The sequence below is a fragment of the Tenrec ecaudatus genome, chromosome 14 (genome assembly GCF_050624435.1).
Source record: "Tenrec ecaudatus isolate mTenEca1 chromosome 14, mTenEca1.hap1, whole genome shotgun sequence".
Lineage (NCBI taxonomy): Eukaryota > Metazoa > Chordata > Mammalia > Afrosoricida > Tenrecidae > Tenrec > Tenrec ecaudatus.
The window spans coordinates 106,505,141-106,528,556 of record NC_134543.1 but is presented as its reverse complement, the minus strand read 5'-3'; the positions used below and the strand labels follow the sequence as shown (position 1 = coordinate 106,528,556).

Sequence of the window (23,416 nt, the reverse complement as noted above, 5' to 3'; positions counted from 1 at the left end):
TGGTGGGTTACTCACATGGGAGCCACTGAAAGTCTACAGGCATAATGGGGGTGAGGGGAGGCACTAAACTGCCCCATACCTGGCGAGGAATAGCAATGAGGACATTTAGGATGCTCGCCTTTTGGACACAAATGCTGAAGACTAAAAGGGTGTATGAGTTGTTAGGCAAATGGGACCTGGGATATGCAGCTATCTGGAAGAAAGGGGGACTGGGTTGATGGCACATAGTATATCCTTCTAACAGAGAGCTTAATCTGCTCTATGTCAGGATCCCTGTTAGTCTTGTATGTTTATTCTTTTTGGTTTAACTACAAAAAATATGCAGGATTAGCAGGGCCACGGGAGGGGTGGGGCAAGTGAGCAGGGAGCCAACAGGGAAACACTGTGTTCTAAAATTGATGAGAAAGATGTAGCTTTTCTAGTCGTTTAATCAATTGAATTGTATTTGAAAGGAGTTACTGAGAGGTGAACAACAGGTAAAAATAATAGTAGGGTAGAAGGAAAGAAAAAAATATGTGTATTTATATATGTATATAAATATAGGTAAATGTAACAAGGAAGCAGATGGACTTTGGGCCTCTACTTAAATCTTACCTCAGTTCAAGGATTATTTGTTCTAATAATGCAACATTGTATAATACCTTCCTCTCCCGATTTCTGAAGACAAAAGGTGCATAAGCAAATGTGGTGAAGAAAACTGATGGTGCCCAGTTATTAAAAGGTATAGTGCCTGGGGTCTTAAAGGCTCATAGTTAAACAAGCAGCTCTCTAGCAAGGAACCAACAAAGTTCACATGGAAGAAGCACACCAGCCTGTATGATGATGAAGTGTCAACAGGAATAGGTATCAGAATAGGTATCAGAAGTTAAAAACAAGCAACCAAATTGATGTGAAGGGGCATGTAGTAGAGACCCCAAACCCACTTGTAAGATAATTGGACAGTCCCTCTCAGAAGGGCCACAAGGAAGGGATGAAAAATCCAGGGTGCAGTATATTACATAATTATTCTCTAGTTCTTTAATAATTCCTATGGTTTTTATTTCATTAATCAAGTTAGATTTATGAATGTCCATTTGTATATTTAAGATCATTTGGTACATAAAATCCAAGGTAGATAACCCTTCAGAAATAGTAACAGGAGTAATGGTTCCCTGTGGGTACAAGAAAAGAGGTTGGGGGGAGACATAGCGAGCTGATAATACTGATGACTGTATAACCCCATCCGATGGGATCAAACAACAACAAAAAAGGAAAAGAAATAAAGCATTGCCTTGTATGCCTCAATGAAGGTGATTGCATTTCTCTTGGTGCAAAGGTGGGGAGGAGCCTCTCATCAAGAAAAGAATTCTTAACAATATTTATATAGAACCCAGGGGAAGCATATGCCTGGTATAAAAAGTACTGCTTTGGACTCCTTTTTTTAAAAAAAATAATCTGATTAAATCTATAGATTCAATCATAGGAAAATAAATACTTAAGCTTGGGAAAACAGATACACAAGTCTCGACAAAGGCACTGCACAGAGGTCCCACCCTAATATATTGTTTGGAAATTTCTATTATTTATATGTTACACTTGCAGAAATCCGTATGAAGCACTTTCTGCAGAACCACAAAGCGAGTAGTTGCTGTTTTATTCTCAAAGCCTAGGAAGTTGGTTATTTCCATGACTTTTTTTTTCAGGACACTTTCTATCAATTTTCTGAAAAGGATTTCATTAGATGGTCATTTTGTGAGATAATGCATAGAGAACATTAAGAAAATGGTAGGAGGGAAGAGCAAAAGAGTAGCATGTTTGAAATAACACACGTGATGGGAGTACAGGAGACGAGGTACAGAATGGTACTTGATAATCGATGAGAGCCTTTTGAAAATAATTAAATACATAAAAAATAGTTATCACTTTATGGGTTCAAAAACACTCTTGTATGAAGGTATGTAATTGGTATATTTATAAACTGTGTATCCATTAAATTCACAGTGAACACAATCTATAGTACATTCACATCTGCATATTTACAAGGTGTCTTCTGCAAAATGAATACAAAATATCAACATTTTACTTCAGTACATTTGTGATACAATTTCAGTACATTTGCAAAATAGTTTGAAACAAAGGCATTATTTTTCAATAACAACAACAACAAAAGATGTCTCTCAAGCACAAATTTACTATTTTATGCAAAAAATACAAGTCTAAATATAAGCATTTCCATTCAGGCTTATTCAGTACAGATGTGTATTTATGTTGTTGAAATATAAAGTGTTAACTACCAAGGTAACAGTACTACTGATTTATAATTGGCCTTAAAATAGTAACTGCTAATATACCTATTCTTTTTCACATTTTAAAATACTTGAAATTTTACATAATATTAATTCTGAAAATGTACGGTTTGCCATTCACTCAATACACTTTTGCAAAGGAAAAGCCAATCCTGTCCCTTACAACTTAAAAATTGAGAGCCATACATATATTTTTATAAACAAATGAAATCACGTTATCTGAATATCCTTCAGTTTTTTTCAATTTTACTTCAGAGTCACATGTAACGTACCCAAAGAGCAGCATATGGCTCACAAGTTGCCCTGACTCAACCAATGATTCCCTACTCAGAACTATTTTTGAGATGTGGGAGTATCTATAATTTTAGATGCTTCCAAAGACTAATGGTATGTAGCATGATGTGGAAACCTAGACCATTGCACCTTTCGGGTGCACCAGATTCACTTTGGAAAAACATTTTTAAAAATAACCTAATTTCCTGATTTGATTGAGATGATTCAGTGTGGTGGCCAGGAAGCAGCCTTTTTTAAAGAATAATTTCTATAAACTTTTCAGGCAAATAATGCATGTCCTTTATCAAGTCATATATCAATACATTCAGTGCTTTAAATGGCATTGTCCAGCCCTTCACTGTTTAAGCAAGTGCTTGAGAGCAACACTGGCACTTTTAAATATTATTCTTAAAAATAAAGTTGTGGAAAAAAAATAAAGCTGTGGTCAAGTGAATTGTTATGCCATAGTTCACCCATTAAAGGGACTCTTTCAGCTAATGATCTCAGCTTTTAAACACACCAATGTTTGATACACAATTTAAATCGAATACTTTCCCTCATCATTAGCCTGCTCTGTGATCAGAGGTAGTGATTCCAGCTTGCCGAGAATGTAACGTGGATTATAAAAGATACACATTCCAGTCATATGCCTCTACAGGTTTTAAACATTCCATGTGTGATGGGGATTGGAGCCCCACTGGCATGAAAATAATAATCAAACCACAAACTTGATTTTATACGTTTGTGATTCTACAACAAAATACCACATTTCCCTCACATGTTAAGTTCCTACATATAATACTGGAGAACACAAATCTAGAAACACGAGAGAGACTGTCCTCCCACTTGTGTGAAGAAGCCGTTTACTAATTTTCTCCCACTGCTGTCCTTATCTATAAAGTAGGAAGCCAGTACAGATAATTCTACTTTAGGATTTTTTTTTTAACATGCAGAAAAAGTAGCTATTTGTAAGGCCACATAGCAAATCAGAGGACAGGCAGAACTAGTGACTAGACCAGTGGTTCTCAACCTTCCTACTGCCACGACCATTTAATACATGTTGTTGTGACCCCTTCCCCAACCATAAAATTATTTTTGTTGCTACTTTATATCTGTAATTTTGCTACAGACGACCCTCGAAGGGGTCGCGACCCACAGGTTGAGAACCAATGGACTAGACCTTCCAGGTGGAAAGCTTGACAACTCTACCTCAGGGTGTGATGTCTATTACTGAATATGAGAAATATTTTAACCTATTAAGTGTATGTGATAGTTCCATAGCCTCCTAAACCTCTGCTACATACTCAACCAACCTCGAACTCAGAAGCTACGGAAGAACTGCCTAGCAGCAAGAAGGCGCACACGGTGGGGAGCATGTCTGCGGTCAGCTCCCTGTCTGAGATGCCTTTTTTCCCACCTTGCCACACTTTTATATCCTATTCTTCACGAAAGCTTATTCTGCCTCTTTGCTAAAGAGTAGTCATAACTTCCTGACCAAGCAATGACGAGGCGATTACCACAATCCAGCGTTGTACTGCCAGAAAGGCAAATCACTTCATAAGAAACTGAAACTTTAATTTTCACCTACTCACAGTCTAGATTATTGTAACAATCAGATCGTTTCCCAGCATATAAATGATTCCAGGTCAAAATAATAAATTTTTTAATTATGTTTTTATATTTTAAATATTACATAGACATATCAAAACCAAGTAATATTATAGGCTTACTACTCAGAGCAATTGCAGAAATGAAGCTAAGGACACAGTAATCCTGGGAAAGGATTTCAAAATATAACAAGGGTCTAAGGCACTCCCTTATCTCCAATCACACCCAGGTCGTCTTCAACCCACAGACAAAATGGGACAAGCACGGGAAGCGCCTCAAGTGACACTTGACTTTTCATGTCCTTTTAGCTGGTTTGGCAGTTAGCTGCTTTTCTCTTTCAAATTCCTTCTCTCGCTGCTGCTCCTTTTCCAACTCTTCCTTCTGTCTTTTCTGCTGAAGCTTTAGTGCTCTTTTCTGTGTCAAAATACATAAGTAAATAAAGCCGAGCTGACAGTCAAGGGCTACACTTTATGGCCAAAGTTAAAAGCAATAGTCTTTCGCTTTAAGGTCATCAGTACATACTAGCAAATTTCATATGTAACTTGTTAGGTCCTCTAAGGTCCTGGAAGGTCCCCCTGATTAGCGGGGGGAAAGGTTACTCCAAACTCTCATTTGATAGGAATTATAACCACCTAACCAGAGACTATGCGCCAATCAGCCCAGCTATTCGTAGAAAGCATAGAGGGAAATTCAACGAAAGACAGAGCATAAAAGGAAATCATGTGCCATGAATTAAGCACGTCATTATATAGGGACCAAACAAAAAGACACAGAGCTCTGCTTCTATAAAGAATGTGATAGAAGAATTTCTTCAACTCACTTTTAACTTGGATGTCTTTTCATGAAGCATCAGCATTTCTTTTCTTATATTCACCAACTTGGTATGATAGTGTTTAGCTTCGGTGAACTTAAAATGAAAAAGTAAATGAAAATTCAGTTAAAACACACTGAAATATCAAAATAGATAAATAAGTCAATAAATATGCTCATTAATCCTCAGCTGATCTTAATTTAAAAAAACCTTTCTGTATATCTTAATTCCAAAATTCAAATCTAATTTACACCATTAGCAGAATTGTTAAAAACCCTAATGACAATTTGGTTCAGATTTTTCTTTTAAGTTACAACCTTAGATATAAGAATGGATTTTGTGTCCATACTGAACTGTAAGCCCTAGTCTAAGATCAGTCAGTTCTTACGCTACAGCCCCAACTCAATACTAAAAGGGACCACTGAACACAAGGGTGCTATGGTACAGTGTGGTGAAGAAATCACAAGCAACAGCACTGGGGTCTTAAAAGCTTGTTTAAAACAAGAAGCCATCTAAGTGAGGGGACAGATAGGCCCAGACAGAAGAAGCATGTCTATATGTGATCCAAGGATTATAAAAAACAAAATCCAAGATCAGAGAAAGGAAATGTATACATTCTGAGCACCACATTTGCAGAGGGCTATAGATGATAGTGACATCCCAAAGTCCTTTTGCAGAGACCCTTGGGGATTAAGCCTTCATTGTATACCCTGCCTACAGATATCAGAAAGTGAATTATTACAGATATAGTTGGGTAAATTTTAACACATTATCATTTGTTTTCCCTTTTAAACCATCCTTAGTTTGTTCTATGTTTGATTATTTTCTGCCTTTTTGGATCGAAAAAAATAGTTACCAACATCACTGAAGTTGTGTAGAAATTGTTAAAAAAAAATTTTGCTAACCCTAGAACGCCGAGCGCAACGTTTTTCTAACATTTAATTAAATGTATATATTGTTAACTATGAAAGAAAAGAATAAAAAATTTTTTTCCTGAAATTAAAAATTCAGGCATTATAGGGTTAAATGAAAAGCTAATATGTACAAACTCAATGAAAACCATTTAAATTTTAGTTTTTTAAAGTTGTTAGACTTGTCATTTATATATTAAATACATACATTTTGTTTTAAAATCTGCAATATAATCCTGAAATTTCAATAAAATCATCCAATAACACTACCAGTTCCATTCAAGAAAAGCACACTTCTATCCTTACAAGGAGAGCCTGAGCCAATGTCCAAAGGGCAGTTTAAGGGAAGAGTCTCTGCCCATCAAGAAAAAGCAAGGTGTGAGCAAAGACCTAGGGGAACTGTGGCCCCAAGCCGATCATATTGCTGGGGCTTTTCAAGCCTGACCAGGCAGACAGTCTCTGTGAAGGCACTCTCTTCCCAGGGAGCTCTAAGCATGGACTCTGCATGTCAGCTGGCCTCCACAGATCACAGGAGCCCACGAGCATGATCGAGAGGGCTGAAGAGGGCGGAGAGAAGCAAAAAAGTCACCACACTCTCCGGCAAAGTAACGGAGAGAGAGGAAATGAGAAAAATGTCAGTGGAAAGAAGATTAACAACCTCAGAGAGGCTGCTTTGAGGACTAAGGTGACCTGACCCACGCCATGGTATTTCCAGTCACTTCAGGTGCACGTGAAGATTGGAAAGCGAAGACGGAAGACCGAAGAAGAATCCAAGCATTTGACTTGTGGGGCTAGCAAAGACTACTGGGAGTACCACGGCTGCCAAAAGGATACACCAGTCTGTCTTGGCAGATGGAAGGCCAGAGTGCTCCCAGAGGCAAGGATGGCAAGGTGTCGTCTGACATACACTGGACAAGTTGTCAGGAGAGACCAGTCCCTGGAGAAGGACATCCTGCCTGGTGAGGCAGAGGGGCCACAAAAAAGAGGACGGCCCTCCACTAGAGGGAAGGAACAGCGACTTTAACATGGCTTCAGGCACAAGAACAACGGTGAGGACGGCGCAGACTGGGCAGTATTTTGTTCCGTTGTACACAGGGTTGCAATGAGCTGAACTGACTCAATGGCACCTAACAGCAACAATATGGCTGCAAGTAAAGTCATGGTTTGAGAACTCTAAAGATTAGAGACCCTATTCATATTCCTAGCTGAAATCTAGACGACTCTTGGGCTGAGAGATGAAAGAAGAGAGAAACTTAGTTCCTGCACCCTCACAGTGAATAAACAATATGACATTCTGTTTGGTTCACCTATTCAAGACTCATTCACTGGACAAATATGTATTCTGCTACAACATGAACTCAGTGAGGAAAAAAAATGTAGGCTGGTGTAGCTTCACTCAACTCCTTCACAAGAGGTCAGATACTACTGAGTGGAAGAACTTCATTGATACCACAGGCCTCTGTCCAATGCTAGAGAAAAAGGGCTTTGCTTTTGCTTGTCATACAACGAACACACTCTTAAGCTACATTTTCCCAATGACAGGCGCCCTTGGGCCATACCAACAGGTCAGAAATCAACTACTAGTGGAATGCTGGTGATTTGAACCCACCCAGAGATGCCTCAGAAGACAAGCCTGTGTCTGAAAGGCCACAGCCTCAAAAACCCCATGGGAAGTTCGATTGTGCAAACACGGGGTTGCCATGAGGCAGAATCAACCCAATCGCTAACAATAACAGCCCAATGACAAGTCCTTTTGTAGAGCAAACCATTTCTAGCATTCAAGGGATGGAGGAAGCGAAGCATGCCATGAGTGCTTTTCAATATCCTGTTTCTCAAAATAAAGTGTGATCAATTCCTCTTACTAGGAAACTATAGAGCTTCTCACTACATTATGGATGGAGCTTTAAGACATTATGCTGGGGAAAGGAAATACCGGTAAGTCACTCACAAAAGGACAAATAGTGCATGACCTCCATTATATGAAAAGACAAGAACAGAGTGATATAGCAAGACCAACATCTATGAGTGGTACCAGGGGCAAGAGAGGCGGGGAAAAGGAGGGCCCTGGTTTATGGAGTACTGACTTTTCCGGTCAGTGGTGATGGAGAAATCATATTGCCGTAGTGCTGCACAGCTCATTAATCTAACTGTTGCCAATAAGTTGTAAACACCTTTAACAAGGTGACTCAGTAAAAGCTACAGAATAGATATATTTACAATGACAAAAAAAGGCAGCTAGTGAGGCCGCTAATGCAGAACCAAACACTTGATGGGATTCAGTTCCTTGGTTTGGAGGGTTAGGTCATGGTTTCAAGGGACATTCCACTTAAATGATCTAATAGGTTGTTGAGCACGTCTGTTCTCCGAGTTTGATGCACAGCACCTGGGTTCTTAAAAGCGTGCAAGCAGCTAATCAAAGAATGACAACGGGTCTCGAACTGCCTGGAACAACAGAGGAAGGCACGTCAGACAGAGGTCGTCAGACAGAGGTGGAGAAAATAGAAATGTGGCTAATGGCTTCCATGAACAACTTTGCCAAGAAAGTGGATAGCATGGACCTGGCTACTGTTACTGAACATTTTTATCCCAGTTGGTATTTAGGAATCTAGACCAAAAGGGGGCAAGTGCAGAACAGAATTTCATATTCAAACGAATAGACTTTCCAGAGATATGTGTCCTGGAACTAATTCCCTGTCATCAACTTTAAACGTCACATCAAAACTATCCCCTTAAAACTAAACAGCCATTTAACTTAAATAATAAATATGTGCCTTGCAATGTACACTCTTTGGAGGTCAAAGGGAACAACAGCCCCTAGAAAGATCAGCTATGTACCTTAGGGGCAGTGAGTTTAGGTGAGTGAGGAAGAACAACTCCGAAAAGGCGGGGAAGAATGGCTGCGCACCTCAAAGAAGGCAGTCAGCGTTACCAAACTGCACGCGTGGAAACTTGAATCGGTGCACGCTTTACTCTGCATGTTCTCAGTTAACAATGGAAAATAAAAAATTATTTTTAAATAGCTCTGGTGGCATAATGGTTATGCATGGGGGTGTTAACCTCAAGGCCAGCAGTGTGCTCCTTGGGAAAAAGACAGGGCTTTCTACTCTCATAAATGAGCTAGTCTCAGAAACTCACAGAAGCAGTTCTGCCCTGTCCTAAGGAGTCAGCATCAGCTCAATGTCAGTGTTGTTTTGCTTTGTTTTTATAGAGCTTTGGATGAAATTCATCTATTACCATTTACACTGAAAGAGATCATTGATCATTGTCAAAGGGTCAAACACTCTTTTTTTTGACATTCTATGAAATCAAATATTAGTGTAAAGTGGAAACAAAATTTTAATTGATAGCTAAATGAAGATTAGTTTTCCACAGGAGTGAAAGCAGTAACTAAAAGTTCCTTTCAATTCTCCATTATAAGTCTCTAATTATTCACAGACCACTCTTATAAATAAGTTAAATTCCCTATCGTAAATTCAATACTAGAAGTCTAATTCATGAAAGTAAGTCTAGGAAAAGCAAAAAAAACAAACTCACTGCCATTGAGTTGATGCCAACTCATAGCAGACGCTCTAGGACAAGACAGAACTGCCCCCTGAGTTTCTGAGACTGGCGCTCTTTACAGGAGTGGCCCCTTTCTCTTGAGGAGCAATTGGAGGTTTCAAACTGTTGACCTTGGGAGAAGCAGTCCAATGCAAAACCACTACAACACCAGGTCTAGTAAATTAAATCAAAATTTCCTATTGAAAGACAAAGTATACGTGTTTTTCAAATTAAAGGAAAAGACCCTAAACATGTATAAATACAAAGCTAAGTTTAAAAAGGTTAAACCTAGCTATTTTCAAAAATAAGAGGTCATTTAACAAAATCATACTTACCAAAGCATTAATATCCAACATAGAATGACATTCCTTAAATTTTGAAATCTCTTGCTCCAGTGTGTCTAATAATACAACTTGGTTCTGTCTGAAACACAAGCACACAGCCAAAAGTAACATATGCTGTAAGTATTGGCTGATGGTGAAGCTGGAAAGTATATGAAACCACCTGCAGAGACATGACCTCCAAAGCTTATTTGATGTAGCATAATGTATTTGTATTCTCCGTGTTCAAACTCTAACACCTAAAACAAACACATCATTCAAAGCTATCTGGGGCAACTTTGTACTATCCCCCTAGAAGAAAGAATACCTTGACCAAGAAACTCCAAGTGTTTTACCAATCGTATCTTTGAGAGATTCTCAAAAAGGAAATGAAAAGCAATTACTTTTCAAAGTAGAGTTTGAAAGATTCAGTATCAATGAATAATAACTCAAAAGGAATAAATAAAAAACGAGATGGAAGCAGCACATGACTAGGAATCACATGATACACCTGCCAATAGCCAGTTGTACGCCTTCTGGAAATTCAGTTTGCAGGTGGTTTCCTGGTTGCCAAGGAGATCCCTTCCCAAGAGTGTCTTTAAGTCTAATTTGTAGGGACGCGCCAGGTCATATGCATGTGGTTTTTATTCAAGCCTTCCTTGGTCAAGAACAGGCTCGGCACCTTTTTAATGACTGAAAAGCTGCACTGGACAGCAAGTGGCCATCACAGCTGGAGTTGGTGTGGTTGTTTCCGAGGGAGGGCAAGCTTACATTGTGAAAATGACAAGTACAGGTGTCCGTATGTCAGATGTTCACGACCTGAGGACTGCCTCTGTTTCTCTGGGCCTAAATTTCCTCATCTATCAAGTGAGACGATCAAGCCAGCAGGACTTCAAAGGGTCCTCTTTAAAAGTCCACTGAGGAAGAAAAGGGTCAACCAGCGGAGTCATCTAGACAAACATGATTTGAAAAGTGTCCCTTCACCTCCAACGAGAGCACACAGAAGGTGAAATACACAACAGATGGTAATAGGACCCAGCAGGATGGGCTGCAGGATGACCCAAACAGGCTGCTACCGCTCTGAGGACCGTGCTACTCTGTACTTGTGAGGCAGGGCATCTCGAAACAAGATACTGCAGCACTTCTGGTAGCTAACTGGAACCAGGAGCTGAACACAAATGTGACTTTTATGGAAGCAATTTCTCAATGTGCAAACAGGGGTTTATTCGTCCAACATCTCAAGAGAAAATAACTTTCTAGCAGAAACTGGATGGTGCCTGGCTATCAGAAAGAAGAGGGTCTTAAAGCCTCCTCTTCAAACACGCAGTCAACTAAGTGAGGCGTCTTCTAATTCCACATGGAAGAAACAAAGCAGCCTGTATAATATCCAGGGATCAAAGTGTTCAAATCCAGATCCAAAGGAAGGAATGGTATCAGAGCTGAAATTACGACACTCAGTTTGTAGAAGGTGTGGATGACCGTGGAAGCCCAAAATCCATTTGCAGGGTCCCCCCAGGAATTAAATAAACCCCTCTGACCATGTCCAGAAATGTAGATGGCCTTGCTATCAGACAGAGGGCAATGTAAAGTCAATCACGCAGATGTGACACCTTATCATTTGATCTTGTTTAATCCATTTTAATGTTGTTTCAGTTTTCAATGTTTCCTGCCTTCTTTTCTATTGAGCTTTTTCTTTTTTGTTTTGTTACTGTTGGTTTTGTGTTTGTTTGGGTGTGTTTTGCATGATTTTCTGTGTATGAAATCCAGGCTAGGTAAATCCATAGAGACAGTAACTGGATTAATAATTATCAGGGGCACCGCAGGAGAGAGGGGGGGAGTAACAACGAGTACAAGAAACTGCTCTAAACCCATTGTGGTGATGCCTGCACAACTCTGAATGTGACTGGACGATGTGAATTATACACCAATAAAACGATTTTCTAAAACAAAGAGAGCTTCATACATAACCATCTGGAATCTAGATAAGGTTGAGGCGTCCCTATTAGAAGTGCTCAAATATTCTAAAAGCATTCATTTCAGCTTTTACATTCATATCATTAGGTGTTCCACTACTCATGTTTGCTCTCAGTAAAGACATTTAAGTACTCTATTGTGACTCAATATTACAAACACATCTTCACCCGGCGCAGCATTGTAACTCACACCTAAACCACGATTTATGTCAGCAAGGACACAGCGCGTGAGCGGCTGGTGGCAATCTTACGTGAGTTCCTGGAGCGCCTGCTTTGATCTCTGCAGATCCGGCAAGTAGTGAGAGAGCAGTCCTTCTGCCAGCTGCTCCACGGCTTTGTCCTCCAGAGCCAAGCCCTCAAACAGCCCTTCATCTGGAGAAGTGTCGCTTACATCTGTCCCCAAGCAAAAAGCAAAGTTAGGAAGCGTTTGTTTTTGTTTTTTTGAAATCATTTTATTGGGAGCTCTTACCGTTCTTATCACAATCCGTACATACATCCATTGTGTCAAGCACATTTGTACATTTGTTGCCCTCATCGTTCTCAAAACATTAGCTTTCTACTTGAGCCCTTGATATCAGCTCATTTCCCCCTCCCTCATGAACCTTGATAATTTATTTTTTTTAATGTTCTCCCCACATTTTACACCAACCACTGTCTCCTTTCACCCACTTTTCTATTGTCCATCCCCCTGGGAGGGGTTATATGTGGCCCACTGTGTTAGGAAGCTTTTGAAGTGGTAGGTGAATAAGAGAGATGGAAGGAAGCTGGCTTTGGGGGTTAGATCACAAACCTACCTCTCAACTATTTGTGTATTTTTGTTGATAGTGGTTGATTTTTTTAAAATAGTTTTATCTTTCTCCGAGAAGATGGATTTCAAGGGCTCAAAAAAATGTTTTCTAACTCTATTAAATGGTGCTGTTAGGTAAGGGTGGAATTGCTAACCTCAAGGTCAAGGAATCAAACCCACCACTTGCTCTGCTCCTCAGATGAAAGACAAAGCTGTCTACACCCATAACAAATTCACACCCTTAGAAGTCCTGTAAAGGGCCACTCTGAGTCATACTCATCTCAGCGGATGTGGATTTGATTTGGTTTAGCTTGGGTTATTAGTATATGGTCATGTCTAGGGTAGAGCCCTGGTGTGTCCTGGTTACACATTGTACTGAGATCCGCAAGGTCAGCAGTTTGAAGTTATGGGCCATCTAGAGCAATTAGACCCTATAATCTGTCCCACCCTGGGTGGGGCTCACTCCCTGCTGATAAGGATAGTGGATTATTTCCCTGAAGGAGAGCCCAAAGATAAAGTCAAGCCAACTCAAGGAGGGCCAAGGTTAGGCTGCCATCTTGAATGCAGGGTCTGCCCATCTTGTCACATGTGTGCCCCTAGTTCTTCCCCTTCCTATGAGTGTACACCCCTAACTCATCCCCCTCCCATTGCATGTATGCCTATGGTACAACCCCTTCCCATTATGATGTAATCAGGGGGGCTGGCATGTCCCTGAAAATGTATATAAGCTGTGATTGGAAATAGTATTTGCTCTCTCTGCATAGATCTGGCTACTGATATTGTTAGGCAGATAAGTGCAGGGATGGGATGTCCATTAACGCATGCCCAGAGAGCCAAACACAAGAACAAAGGGTGGCGCACTGCACATGCTCAGAGGCCCAGGGTTTCCCGCAGGTGTGCATGGGTGGGCGTTAAACCTGGATCGGCCCACTTGGGCCAGGTGAATTCAATTCAGTCAATGGGGTCGATCTGGGGTCATCCACCACGCCTCCCCATGGAATCCTTGAAAAGGCAGGAGCCTAGAGTCGGGAGGAGGAGAACTGGGAGAGAGATCTAACAGAGAGTCGCGGGAAAAGAGACCTTTGCGAGACGCGGAGCAGTCTCTGCCAGGCTGCATGGTCGGGAGGAGTCCTATGGGTGCCATGTAAAACCTGAAACTTCTTCTAACTCTCATAAAACTCACTTGGATCACGAGCCAGGCTTCGGTGTGAATTCTTTCTCGGGCAGAGCCAAGGACCGAGGTGCAACTCTATCTCCAGAGAGATCTAACAATATCATGGCCATCCGGGAGGTGAGCAATTGCATGCTTTCTCTTGTCTGATGTCTCTTTAATTTTACCCCTCAATTACACAACTGCCCCTTGGATATGTTTGATTATGGGGGCTGGTACCCCACAGTTAAAGATGAGGCTTTCTAGTTCCATAAAGAGTTACAATCTCAGAAACCCACTAGGTATTTCTGTCTGTCCTAGACACTCACTATGATTCAGAATCAACTCAATGGCAATCAGTTGGGCTTTTTTGGAGGGCAAAAGAACATTAAAGCTAAAAGTAAAATTAAAAAAAAAATTTTGACTGTGATCCAGTTGATTCTGACTCATAGCAACCCTATAGGGCAGGGAAAACCTGGCCCTGTGAGTTTTTGAGTGTTATTCTTCATGGGAGTAGAAAGCCCCATCTTCCTCCCATGGAGCATCAGGCTGATGGTTCCGAACTGCCGATCTTCTGGTTAGTAGGCCAACCATAACAGTACACCATCAGTACTTATATTTTTCAAGGCAGACATTTGTATTTTTCAAAGCATTCTAAAAGGTGTCTGAGTTCAAAAAGCCTGCAGAAAGCATGTAAACAAAAATGCAGTCTATAAATATTCTCCAAGTCAATGGAAGAAAAATGCGTCAACATTAATTATTGCTTGACATTATACATATGTAAAAGAGGGACTGCTTTGTCATTGGTTAGGGAGAAAAGAGACTTTCTAAGAGTTTCTCATAAGACTCAATACAGGTTCTGAAGAAGAGAGCATATGAACAATTATCTGCTGTATGAGATGCCTTCTATAGTTCCAAAGTATGAAACCAGAAACTATGCAGCATAGTTTTCCTGTACTCAGAAATATTTTAAAATACCCTCAATCACTTTCTGAGCAGGGTCCAATCAAACATTTCTAAGCATTTAGATTTACTGATTTAGAATGAGGAGGAAAAAGAAAAACAATGTAAAACATGCGATGGACACATTACTAAAACCATATTATAAGCATTTTATAATTAATATTAACCTCTGAAATACCTCAATTATAATAATCGGTTAACATCAAATTAGAACATTATACAGAATACATTATCAAAACACCTTGTTTTTAACACATGTCCAGGTAGCATTTTTGGCAAGACTGAGAAAAATTCATATTCAAAATTAGCTTTTGGACAAATTAAAACTGAATTTTTTTTAATCCCAAGAAACATAAACTTTGCCATTCTCAAAGTTGCAAGTTTAACATTCAGATCAGCAAAGTAAAAACGGGAGCACTTCACCAATAATACAAAGACAGTGATGGGAAAAGCGGAGTGTTTGGGATCTGGTGCCTCCCATGGGAAAAAAGGAAGTTCTATATGGCCATTACTAACTGCCTCCGGCTTGACTGGAGCAGAGGCAGCAACAGCCCTTCAATGGAAGTAGAAAGCACAAATACACTAGCGCTCCCCATCTGGAGGCTCTGCACCTGCAGATCCAACCAAGCACAGATCCAGCACGCTGCGAACAAAGCAGTCCTCACAGGGCTAAGAGGGCATGATGCCCTACTGATACAGCACTTACACTGTGTTAGGTATACGAGGTACCTATATATGCTAGAATGAGCCCAGTTTTTCAGCACACTTTTAATGCCATTTTTGTAGTAAAACTGGGGGCCTCAGCAGATATTCGGGGTGGCTTAGACTCGAGTATATTTGGTCATCTAGAGATTTACCAAAAAGTCGGTGGCTCAAATCCACCAGTCACTCCATGGGAGAAAGGTGATGCTTTCTGCTCCCAAACTGACTTACAGAGCTTAGGAAACCCTATGCAGATCGGCGGCAGTGGGTTTGTGTTTGGTTTAGAGCTGACATAAAGTGCACCCCATTTATATACTCCTATGGGACTTGAGCATCCGTGGATTTTGGTATTGAGGGATGGAGGCTGGAACCCATTGCCCACAGATAAGAGAGATTGCTGACAGAAGTGTGACTATAGGGATCCTTCAATTTAAAGGATCAAATCTACATGCCTGACTAACTAGGGGTCGAAGGCACACAATTCTAACTCATGAGCCTCCAATTTCTTATTAGTTATTCAGAGCATAGTGGTTACTCATGTTTTAACATAGATTTAGTTACTTTGTTCTGGGAGATTACAAATAAGAATCTCAACCTTACTTCTTTCTGTAAGAAACATTTGCTGAATATCTATTTTATTTACCAGGCTCTGAGGATACCATATAATAGATACGGCAAGTCCCCTTCTGTGGTAGTTAAATAATTTGTTGTCAAATTGAGACTTAAGAGTGAAGGGGTGGAGTTTAGCCTATCAATCAGGTTGCAGCTTGATGACCTCATTTGGAGGTGCTAAGGAAATAAATAGCTGGCTGGAGGCAGGACACAGACACTCCCTGTAGAGACAAGCTTGCTATATGACACATGGAGCTACGCTAGTGCCCTGGAGCTGAAGGAGCCACGTGGAGACCCCTGTCAGTGCTGAAATACCGCTACCGCCACTTATCCACAAGACCTGCCACCCACTGGCCCGTGATCTTCCTGAATTTGGTGTCAGTGCATGTGTTTCATGGGTCAGAAGAGGTGCCTCCAAGAAACAAAACAAAGCGGGGGAGGGGGTGGCTGTTCCAATCAAAACAGTGTCTTTAGAGGGAATCTGCTGACCAATGCAATTCAAGGCAGAGACTTCAGCCCAGAAAGTTGTGAAGATGGTTTCTGGGGATCCCCGAGGGGTAATATTGATTCAATTTCTCAAAGAGCACAGGACCTTCACACCTTATTAAGAAGCAGCTTTAAGGAAATGGAAAACTGCACCAGTGAGAAAGCAAAGGCAGGAAAGCTGGGAAACGTCTTGGCAGTGCACCTGTTCATGCTCCAAGAGTCCTGAGGGCTGTTCTCTGAGTCATTGAGAACCCTCATCCCGTCCAATCAGCCTTGAGCTTGCCCTTTGGACTGCTTTTCTTCCCAAACTCAAATAACTAAAAGGAACATGAGTCTAGTCATTGGAGGAAGCCAGCACAGCTGTTTTGAAAGACTGTTAGTCAGAGTGGAGAATTCTGCAGGGGAAGGATAAAGAAATAGAAACACCACCTTCAGAACTCTGTAGACCTAGAGAAAAGCTATGAGACACAATAGTTTGACATTTCCATGTTTTGTTTCATAAAGGGTTCTATAATTTTGTAGCAACAATTTTTGACTCACCCTAGTACAGATGTAGAGACTGCTGCACATCAATATACCGTGTACTCTTTTTAGCAGAACATACTTTAACCGTACTTTGTTTAATCAATCTCCTAAGAATAGATATTTTCACTGCTTTTCGGTGTTTTGGCTATTTTGAACCTTTCTTATCTTCACATAGTTATGCCACTGTTTCCGTAGGATTATGCATTTTTAAAATAAGTACCATAAAACTGGCTCTAAAGAGGCAGCACCCATTTACAATCCCACCAAGAGTCTAGAGGATTACTATTTCCACATGGGTGTCCACTCTGAGGCAGGAGTGGACAGGATACAATCCCAGAAAGGAAGTGGCTTGAGGAAAGGCAATATGTAACACCAAGGCTACTCTGTAAAGGGCGCCAGAGGTTGTTTGCAGTGGAGAGAGCACGAGGGAGAAGAATGAAGCCAACTGCTCAGCCTGTCGTTAGATTTACAGTCTTGGAAACCCGGTGAAGCAGTTCAACCCACAGGGTCCTGAGGAATCAGAATCACCTGAGTGGCAGCGGGAGAGCACCAGGCAAAGACCTGTGAGAGCCCTTGTCCTGTTCATGAGTGTGAACTTAATAAGCAGTGAGTGCTAAGGGATGATCTGAGCTGTATCTTGGAGCAGTGACGTGACTGCCCTGGGACAGATGGAGAGGCAGAGTACAAGACCCAAGTGGGCAAGCCTTACAATGGTGGTTGTAAATACAAATGCAAAAAAATTGTATAGTAAAATCTCCAAGACTAAACAGAGAGGTGATGGGGGTGGGGGGACCAAGAGAAAAGGCATAGTTATATTTGAAAGTTTCAAGTGAGGATGACTCCCCACCAAGGGAAGCAGACAGCTGCGTGATTTATGTCCAAGATGTATGTGAGATGAGTGCCCGACCACCGAGCAACCAAGTGGCTGAGATTCATTTTCAGGGGCAATTTTTGGAAGCTTGAAGAGGGAGAGAGGGGAGTAAAAATATGACCAAGAAAAAAAGCCAAGAGCCTTGTTTTGGGATACTGGAACGGGGGGTAGAAGCCACATCCAACGTCCTGAAGCCTTGCTGGTCTACAGTTCCTTATCCGAGCCACTGAAGCCAGAAACTGAGTGCCTACTTGCCTAATGTCCCCAACGATGATGCAGCAGAGCATCATTCTAGACTCGCTGCAATCAATGACGCCCTAGATTCATTAGGGCTAAAACTCTCCCGGAAGCCAGGCTGGGAGAGAGACTGCAGGAGGAATAGGGATGTGGTAACGTCACCAAGCAAGAGGAAGGATGTCATGAGCGAGCGGTCAATAATCATAGATCCATCCGAAATACAAAGCGCTCATCTTCACAACTTTATCCCCAGTCACTGCCTCAAAACGAATAGCTGGCTCGCGCCAGGCCCCGCACACTCAACATGACCCACCATCAAATGCCCCGACCAAACCCCAAACACCGGTCCCCATCCAGACTCTGCGCTCCCTCCTTTGCACCCAGCGTTAACGTCAATCCCGCCCACACCTCCACGACGGGGTGGGAGGCTCCAAACGCCCCCTTCAGCCCCAGGGCCGCAACTGCTGCCGGCAGTGTCCTCCCGCGGGGAGGGCCCCGGGGCCCAGCCCCTGCCGGCGGGCCCCGGCCACTCGCAATCGGCCCGACCCCCAGGCAGCACGTACCCGGAGTCGACTCCCCGGCCTCCAGGGTGTCGGGCAGCCCGGTTGAGACCCCGCCTGGGGGCGGCGGCTCGGGGACACTCATGTCCCTCCCGCGGGGCACAGGGAAGCAGAAAGGCGGTACTGAAAAGCCCCTAAACCCCGCCGGACAAAAGCGGCGGTCGCACGCGGAAGTGATGGGCCGGAAGTGAGGCTCGGCACGTGACCGCCCCCCGCAAGGCATTCCGGGAACCCGAGCACTGACGTCAGAGACCTGGCTGGCGGGTCGCTGCTCGCGGAGCCTGGGACCCGGGGGTGGGCAGGAGCCGCCCCCCTGTGCGCCGGGGAATCTGGAAGGGCGTTCGGTTGGACCCGACCCAAAACAGACTTTGTTTACAAAACCAGGCAGCAAACAGGACACACATTTGCAATGTTATGTGTGTCCCTGTTAATGAGAGGCCTTCGGAACAAGGACTCCGTGTTTTCACCGAGATTTTAACCATTCAAAACTCTGAAGTCTAGCTTCCTGTGAGTCACCGCAACCTTGCTAACCGGGCAATCTCACACAATTCCTGCCTTTCCGTATTCATTGCAATGAATTATTTAAGGCCTCTGAACCCGGTGACAGTGGGTTTTGTAGCAGAAACCGAAGGAATTCAGCCAAGTTATTGGAATAATGACGTAGATTTCACAGAACACTTAGGAACAGGAGGCAATCTCGGGGGAAATAAACAGCAGCTGTGCCTTCTTACCCTTGACCGTTTCTCACTGCCACAGGAGTTTGGGTTTGGTTCCCATCTGCCCATTCCGATTCGCCGACACCTCGGGATAATGGAAACAAACCCCTTCTGAGTCAGCCTCCCAGTTGTTGGCTATTTGAGCCCTGGTTGCGGCGATTGCAACGTCAGCCTCATCGTTACCAAACACGATTTCATTTTTCCAGCAATTCACTAGTTAACAACCTAAATTGATTTCCCAAACCCATGCCCTATGCGTTTTCTGTAACCATTTTCTTTCTCTTGTAGTGCAATATTAACCACCCTGTGGATTTAAATATTCTGTTTAATTGAAATTAGTACACAACGTTAAACTATGACACTCCATTTTTAACATATTTTCCCCTATTGTGCTTTAAGGAAAAATTCCTTTAGAAATGATGAAATCTCTCTTTTTTTTTCTTCTTTTTAGCATTTTAGCTTTCCTTGGTGTCACAGAAACAGCTAAATAAGTCAGGAGGATGTCCTACCCATTTCACTTTGCTGTTTCTCCTTTCCCTTCTGGGATGGTTACTATTGTGTGTCAACTTGACTGGACCTGTATTCTTAGAGGTTTAGTAATCATTCTCCAATGAGATGTGGTGTAATCACCACCACATGCTGAGATATGCTGAGAACAACCAATTAGTTGAAAGGTGTTTCCTCAGGAGTGTGGCCTGCTCCGAGTATATATGGAAATTCTGGCAAAGCTTTCTGACTTGTTCAATGGGATCCTGCATCTAGCTTATCACTATTTGACCTTCAGTTCTCAGGATTTGAATCAGCTGCCTGGTGTGTTGCCTCCTATCTTGGGTCATCAGCTCCTGCAGCGACTTTAAGTCAGGAGTCATCTGACCCACAGGACAACAGCATGAGCTATTTCCTTGGGAGAAATCCTCTTCTCCTCCCTCTTCCTCCTCCTCTTCCCTCTGTCGTTCCCTCTCTTTCTTCCTCCCTCTTCCTTTGCTCCAAGTGAAAAAACCAGGAGTAGGAAAATCAAGGAGAAGAACATGCAGAGTATATCTCAAGGCAGAAAAAGAAAGAAAAAGTTCACGCCTCATGTTGTAATATTGAAGCAGCCTGTGGGCAAGTTTTTGAATGATGCAGGAAGCATCCAAAGAAGAAAGGCTACACGGTGTCATTGTACCAAAAAGTACCGGTTGGCATTCAACCATTCAGAAGGTAGCACACAATCAAGAGCCCATGACATTGAAGGAGAAAGTCCAAACTGCACTGAAGGCATTAGCAGAAACCAAGGCTCCGGGAATTGACGGAATATCAATGGAAATGTTTCAACAAACTGATGAAGCCCTGGGAGCTTTTGTTTCAACAAAATGGAGCCCTGGGAGCACTCACTGGGACATGCCAATAAATTTTAAGACAGTTACTTGGCCAATTGACTGGAAGAAATCCATAGTTGTTCCCATTCCAAAGAAAGGTAATCGAACAGAGTATGTGAATTATCAAGCAGTGTCAATGCTATCACATGCAAGGAATATGGTGCTGCCACAACTCAAGCCAGATTCAGAAGATGTAGCATGACGGATTTGGCTTACTGATGGTAGATGGATCGTGGCTGAAAGCAACAGATAACAGAAAAATGTTTACTTGTGTTTTTTTAAATGAAAATACAGTTCTTGGCTTTTAATTCTATTTTTTAAATCATTTTATTGGGGGCTCATACAACTTTTATCACATAGATCAATTGTGTAAAGCACATTTGTACATTCAATGCCCTTGTCATTCTCTTTTTTAAAATCATTTTATTAGGGGCTCATACAACTCTTATCACAATCCATACATACATCAACTGTGTCAAGCACATCTGTACATTCATTGCCCTCATAATTCTTAAAACATTTGCTCTCAAAAAAAAAAATTTGCTCTCCACTTAAGCCCCTGGAATCAGCTCCTCATTTTTACCCTTTCCCTTCCCACGCCCCGCTGTTACTTGTGTTTTATGGGATAGGAAAAAGCAATTTACCATGTGAATCATAAACTATGGATGCCATTGTGAATTTAAAATGATTAATTAGGTTCACAAAGAATTTATAACTAGACCAAGAAGCAGTCATACCAAAGGGACAATGAAATACTATGTTGCTGAAAATCAGGGAAAACATGTCAGAGTTGTATCCTTGCACCAAACTTATTCAATGTGTGTGTTGAGCAAATAATCCCAGAAGCTGGCCTATTGAGGAAGAGTATAACAACAGGATTGGAGGAAGGCTCATCAATAATCTGTGATGTGCTTGTGATGACACAAACCTTGTGATATGCTGTGACATGACACAACCTTGTTTGCTGAAAGCTAAGAGGTTTTGAAGCATCTACTGATGAAGATCACAGAAGACAGCCTTCAGTATGGATTGCAACTGTGATAGGTAGGTTTATTTTGCCAAATTGGCCAATAAGAACATGTGGGATTAATAAGGTCGAAGTTTGATTGGAGGACAAAGAGATAAATGGTTGGGCAAGCCCCACCTCTCTCTCGTTCTCTCATGATTGGACCAGTGTGTGGCTGCCTTAGCTAGTTCTCTGCCTCAACTTGTGATCTATACTACTTGTGGGACACCCAACTCATGGACTGTGTTGCTAGAGCTTGAGGTTCCCTCAAGATCTGCTTCGCTACACTGTTGGTGTGTACATTGCTTGAGCTTCGGACTGCTGGATCTTGTCATCTAGCTGACTGTTGGTGACACACCCTGCTGTTTGCTGCCTGTGACTGGACTGCCTGCATTGCACTACGGAAGACTCAGCTGTCTGCTTCCTTAAGCTTGGACCCAGCAGCCCTTGTGAGTTGAAGGGGTTCCAATATATTAACTGTTCCATGCAAGTGAATTGAACTGAGCCCTCTGTACTGCTGTTTGGACTAATTAGCTGTTATATTCCTTCATGCTGTATATATCCATGTATATATACATACATATATATGTGTATTCATAAGTACCCTGGTTTTGTTTCTCTAGAGAACCCTGTCTAACACAACAACTCAATGTAAAGAAAACCAAAATCCTCACAGCTGGATCAACAGACAACATCATGATAAATAGAAAAAATACTGATATTGTCAAAGATTTCAATTTTGCTTGGATCCACAACTAGTGTTTTTGGAAGCAGCAGTCAAGAAATCCAAGGACATAATACATTGGGCAAATCTGCTATACAAACCTATTTAAACTGTGAAGTAGCAAAGATATCACTTTGAGGACTAAGGTGCATCTGTTCTGATCCTCATGTGGACTCCTGTGATTACATTGAGCCTAAGAAGATAATACAGGCTAATCGGCCCATTTTGAGATACTTAATATCACCTGTAGAGCTCCTTTTGCCATGTAGACGGATTTGGAGAGTTGAACATGAGCATCTTTGGAGTGGCCATTTTTCCACCTGCCACAGATGTGCAGGTGCACAGTGTGCCATTGAGAAGTAAGAATAGCATGTTTTTAACTTAATATAGAGCATCAAATAGAGGGAATGGAACTTAAGTCACACCTCAAAGCACCAAACAAACCAATTGTCGTCTGCCATTAAGTCAATTCCAACTCATACTGACCCCAGGTGGCCACAATAGACTTGTGCTCTGTTGGATGTTCGATGGTTGATTTTCCAGCAGTGGATTGCCAAGAATTTCTTCTGAGGGGACTCTGGGTCAACTCCCCCCTCCAGCCTTTTGGTTCGTAGCTGAATGTATTAAGCACTTACACCAAGCAGCGCCTCTCACCTAGAAAGTGGGGTGTCAGCAGAGAGAAATTAGTGAAACTTTCCAGACACAAAAAGACAATGTTGAGTAGCAAAAGTCAACCTCACACCCAGAGATCTCAAGGTCCTAACAGTCTTTCGGGTGTGAGGGGAGACAAGAGTCGCACAGATTAAATGAGCAGTACAGAAACCTAATGGATAAAATGGTATATGCGCTCTTAGACCACAAGAAACAGAAGGTAACAGCCAGAGCCTTTTTTCAACAGCACAAAAGATGCCTATATACCTGGACTTACCCAGATGGAACACATAGAAATATAACTGTCTACATCTGTGGGGAGAGATGATGGAGAAGTTCAATATTAG

The 23,416-nt window shown here is 41.9% G+C and overlaps 1 protein-coding gene across 1 annotated transcript; it reads right to left on the bottom strand.

Annotated features, from left to right (window-relative positions):
* Positions 1–1,068: 1,068 nt before the first annotated feature.
* BLOC1S6 (biogenesis of lysosomal organelles complex 1 subunit 6) lies at positions 1,069–18,788 on the bottom strand. Its single transcript, XM_075530985.1, has 5 exons — positions 18,618–18,788; positions 11,973–12,114; positions 9,764–9,851; positions 4,987–5,073; positions 1,069–4,580 (listed from the first exon to the last, which is right to left on the bottom strand). Exons 1-5 carry the CDS (start codon positions 18,697–18,699, stop codon positions 4,461–4,463), a joined length of 519 nt encoding a protein of 172 aa, XP_075387100.1. The 5' UTR covers positions 18,700–18,788; the 3' UTR covers positions 1,069–4,460.
* Between the last annotated feature and the right edge of the window lie 4,628 nt (positions 18,789–23,416).

Excerpts from the sequence above, each read along its gene's own strand:
- BLOC1S6 (XM_075530985.1), bottom strand. The coding sequence starts at position 18,699 with ATGAGTGTCCCCGAGCCGCCGCCCCCAGGCGGGGTCTCAACCGGGCTG. Across the intron at positions 9,852-11,972 it reads CAGGCGCTCCAGGAACTCAC|ACAGAACCAAGTTGTATTAT; the intron begins GTAAGATTGCCA and ends CTTGTGTTTCAG. Across the intron at positions 4,581-4,986 it reads AAAAGACATCCAAGTTAAAA|AAAAGAGCACTAAAGCTTCA; the intron begins GTGAGTTGAAGA and ends ATTTTGACACAG.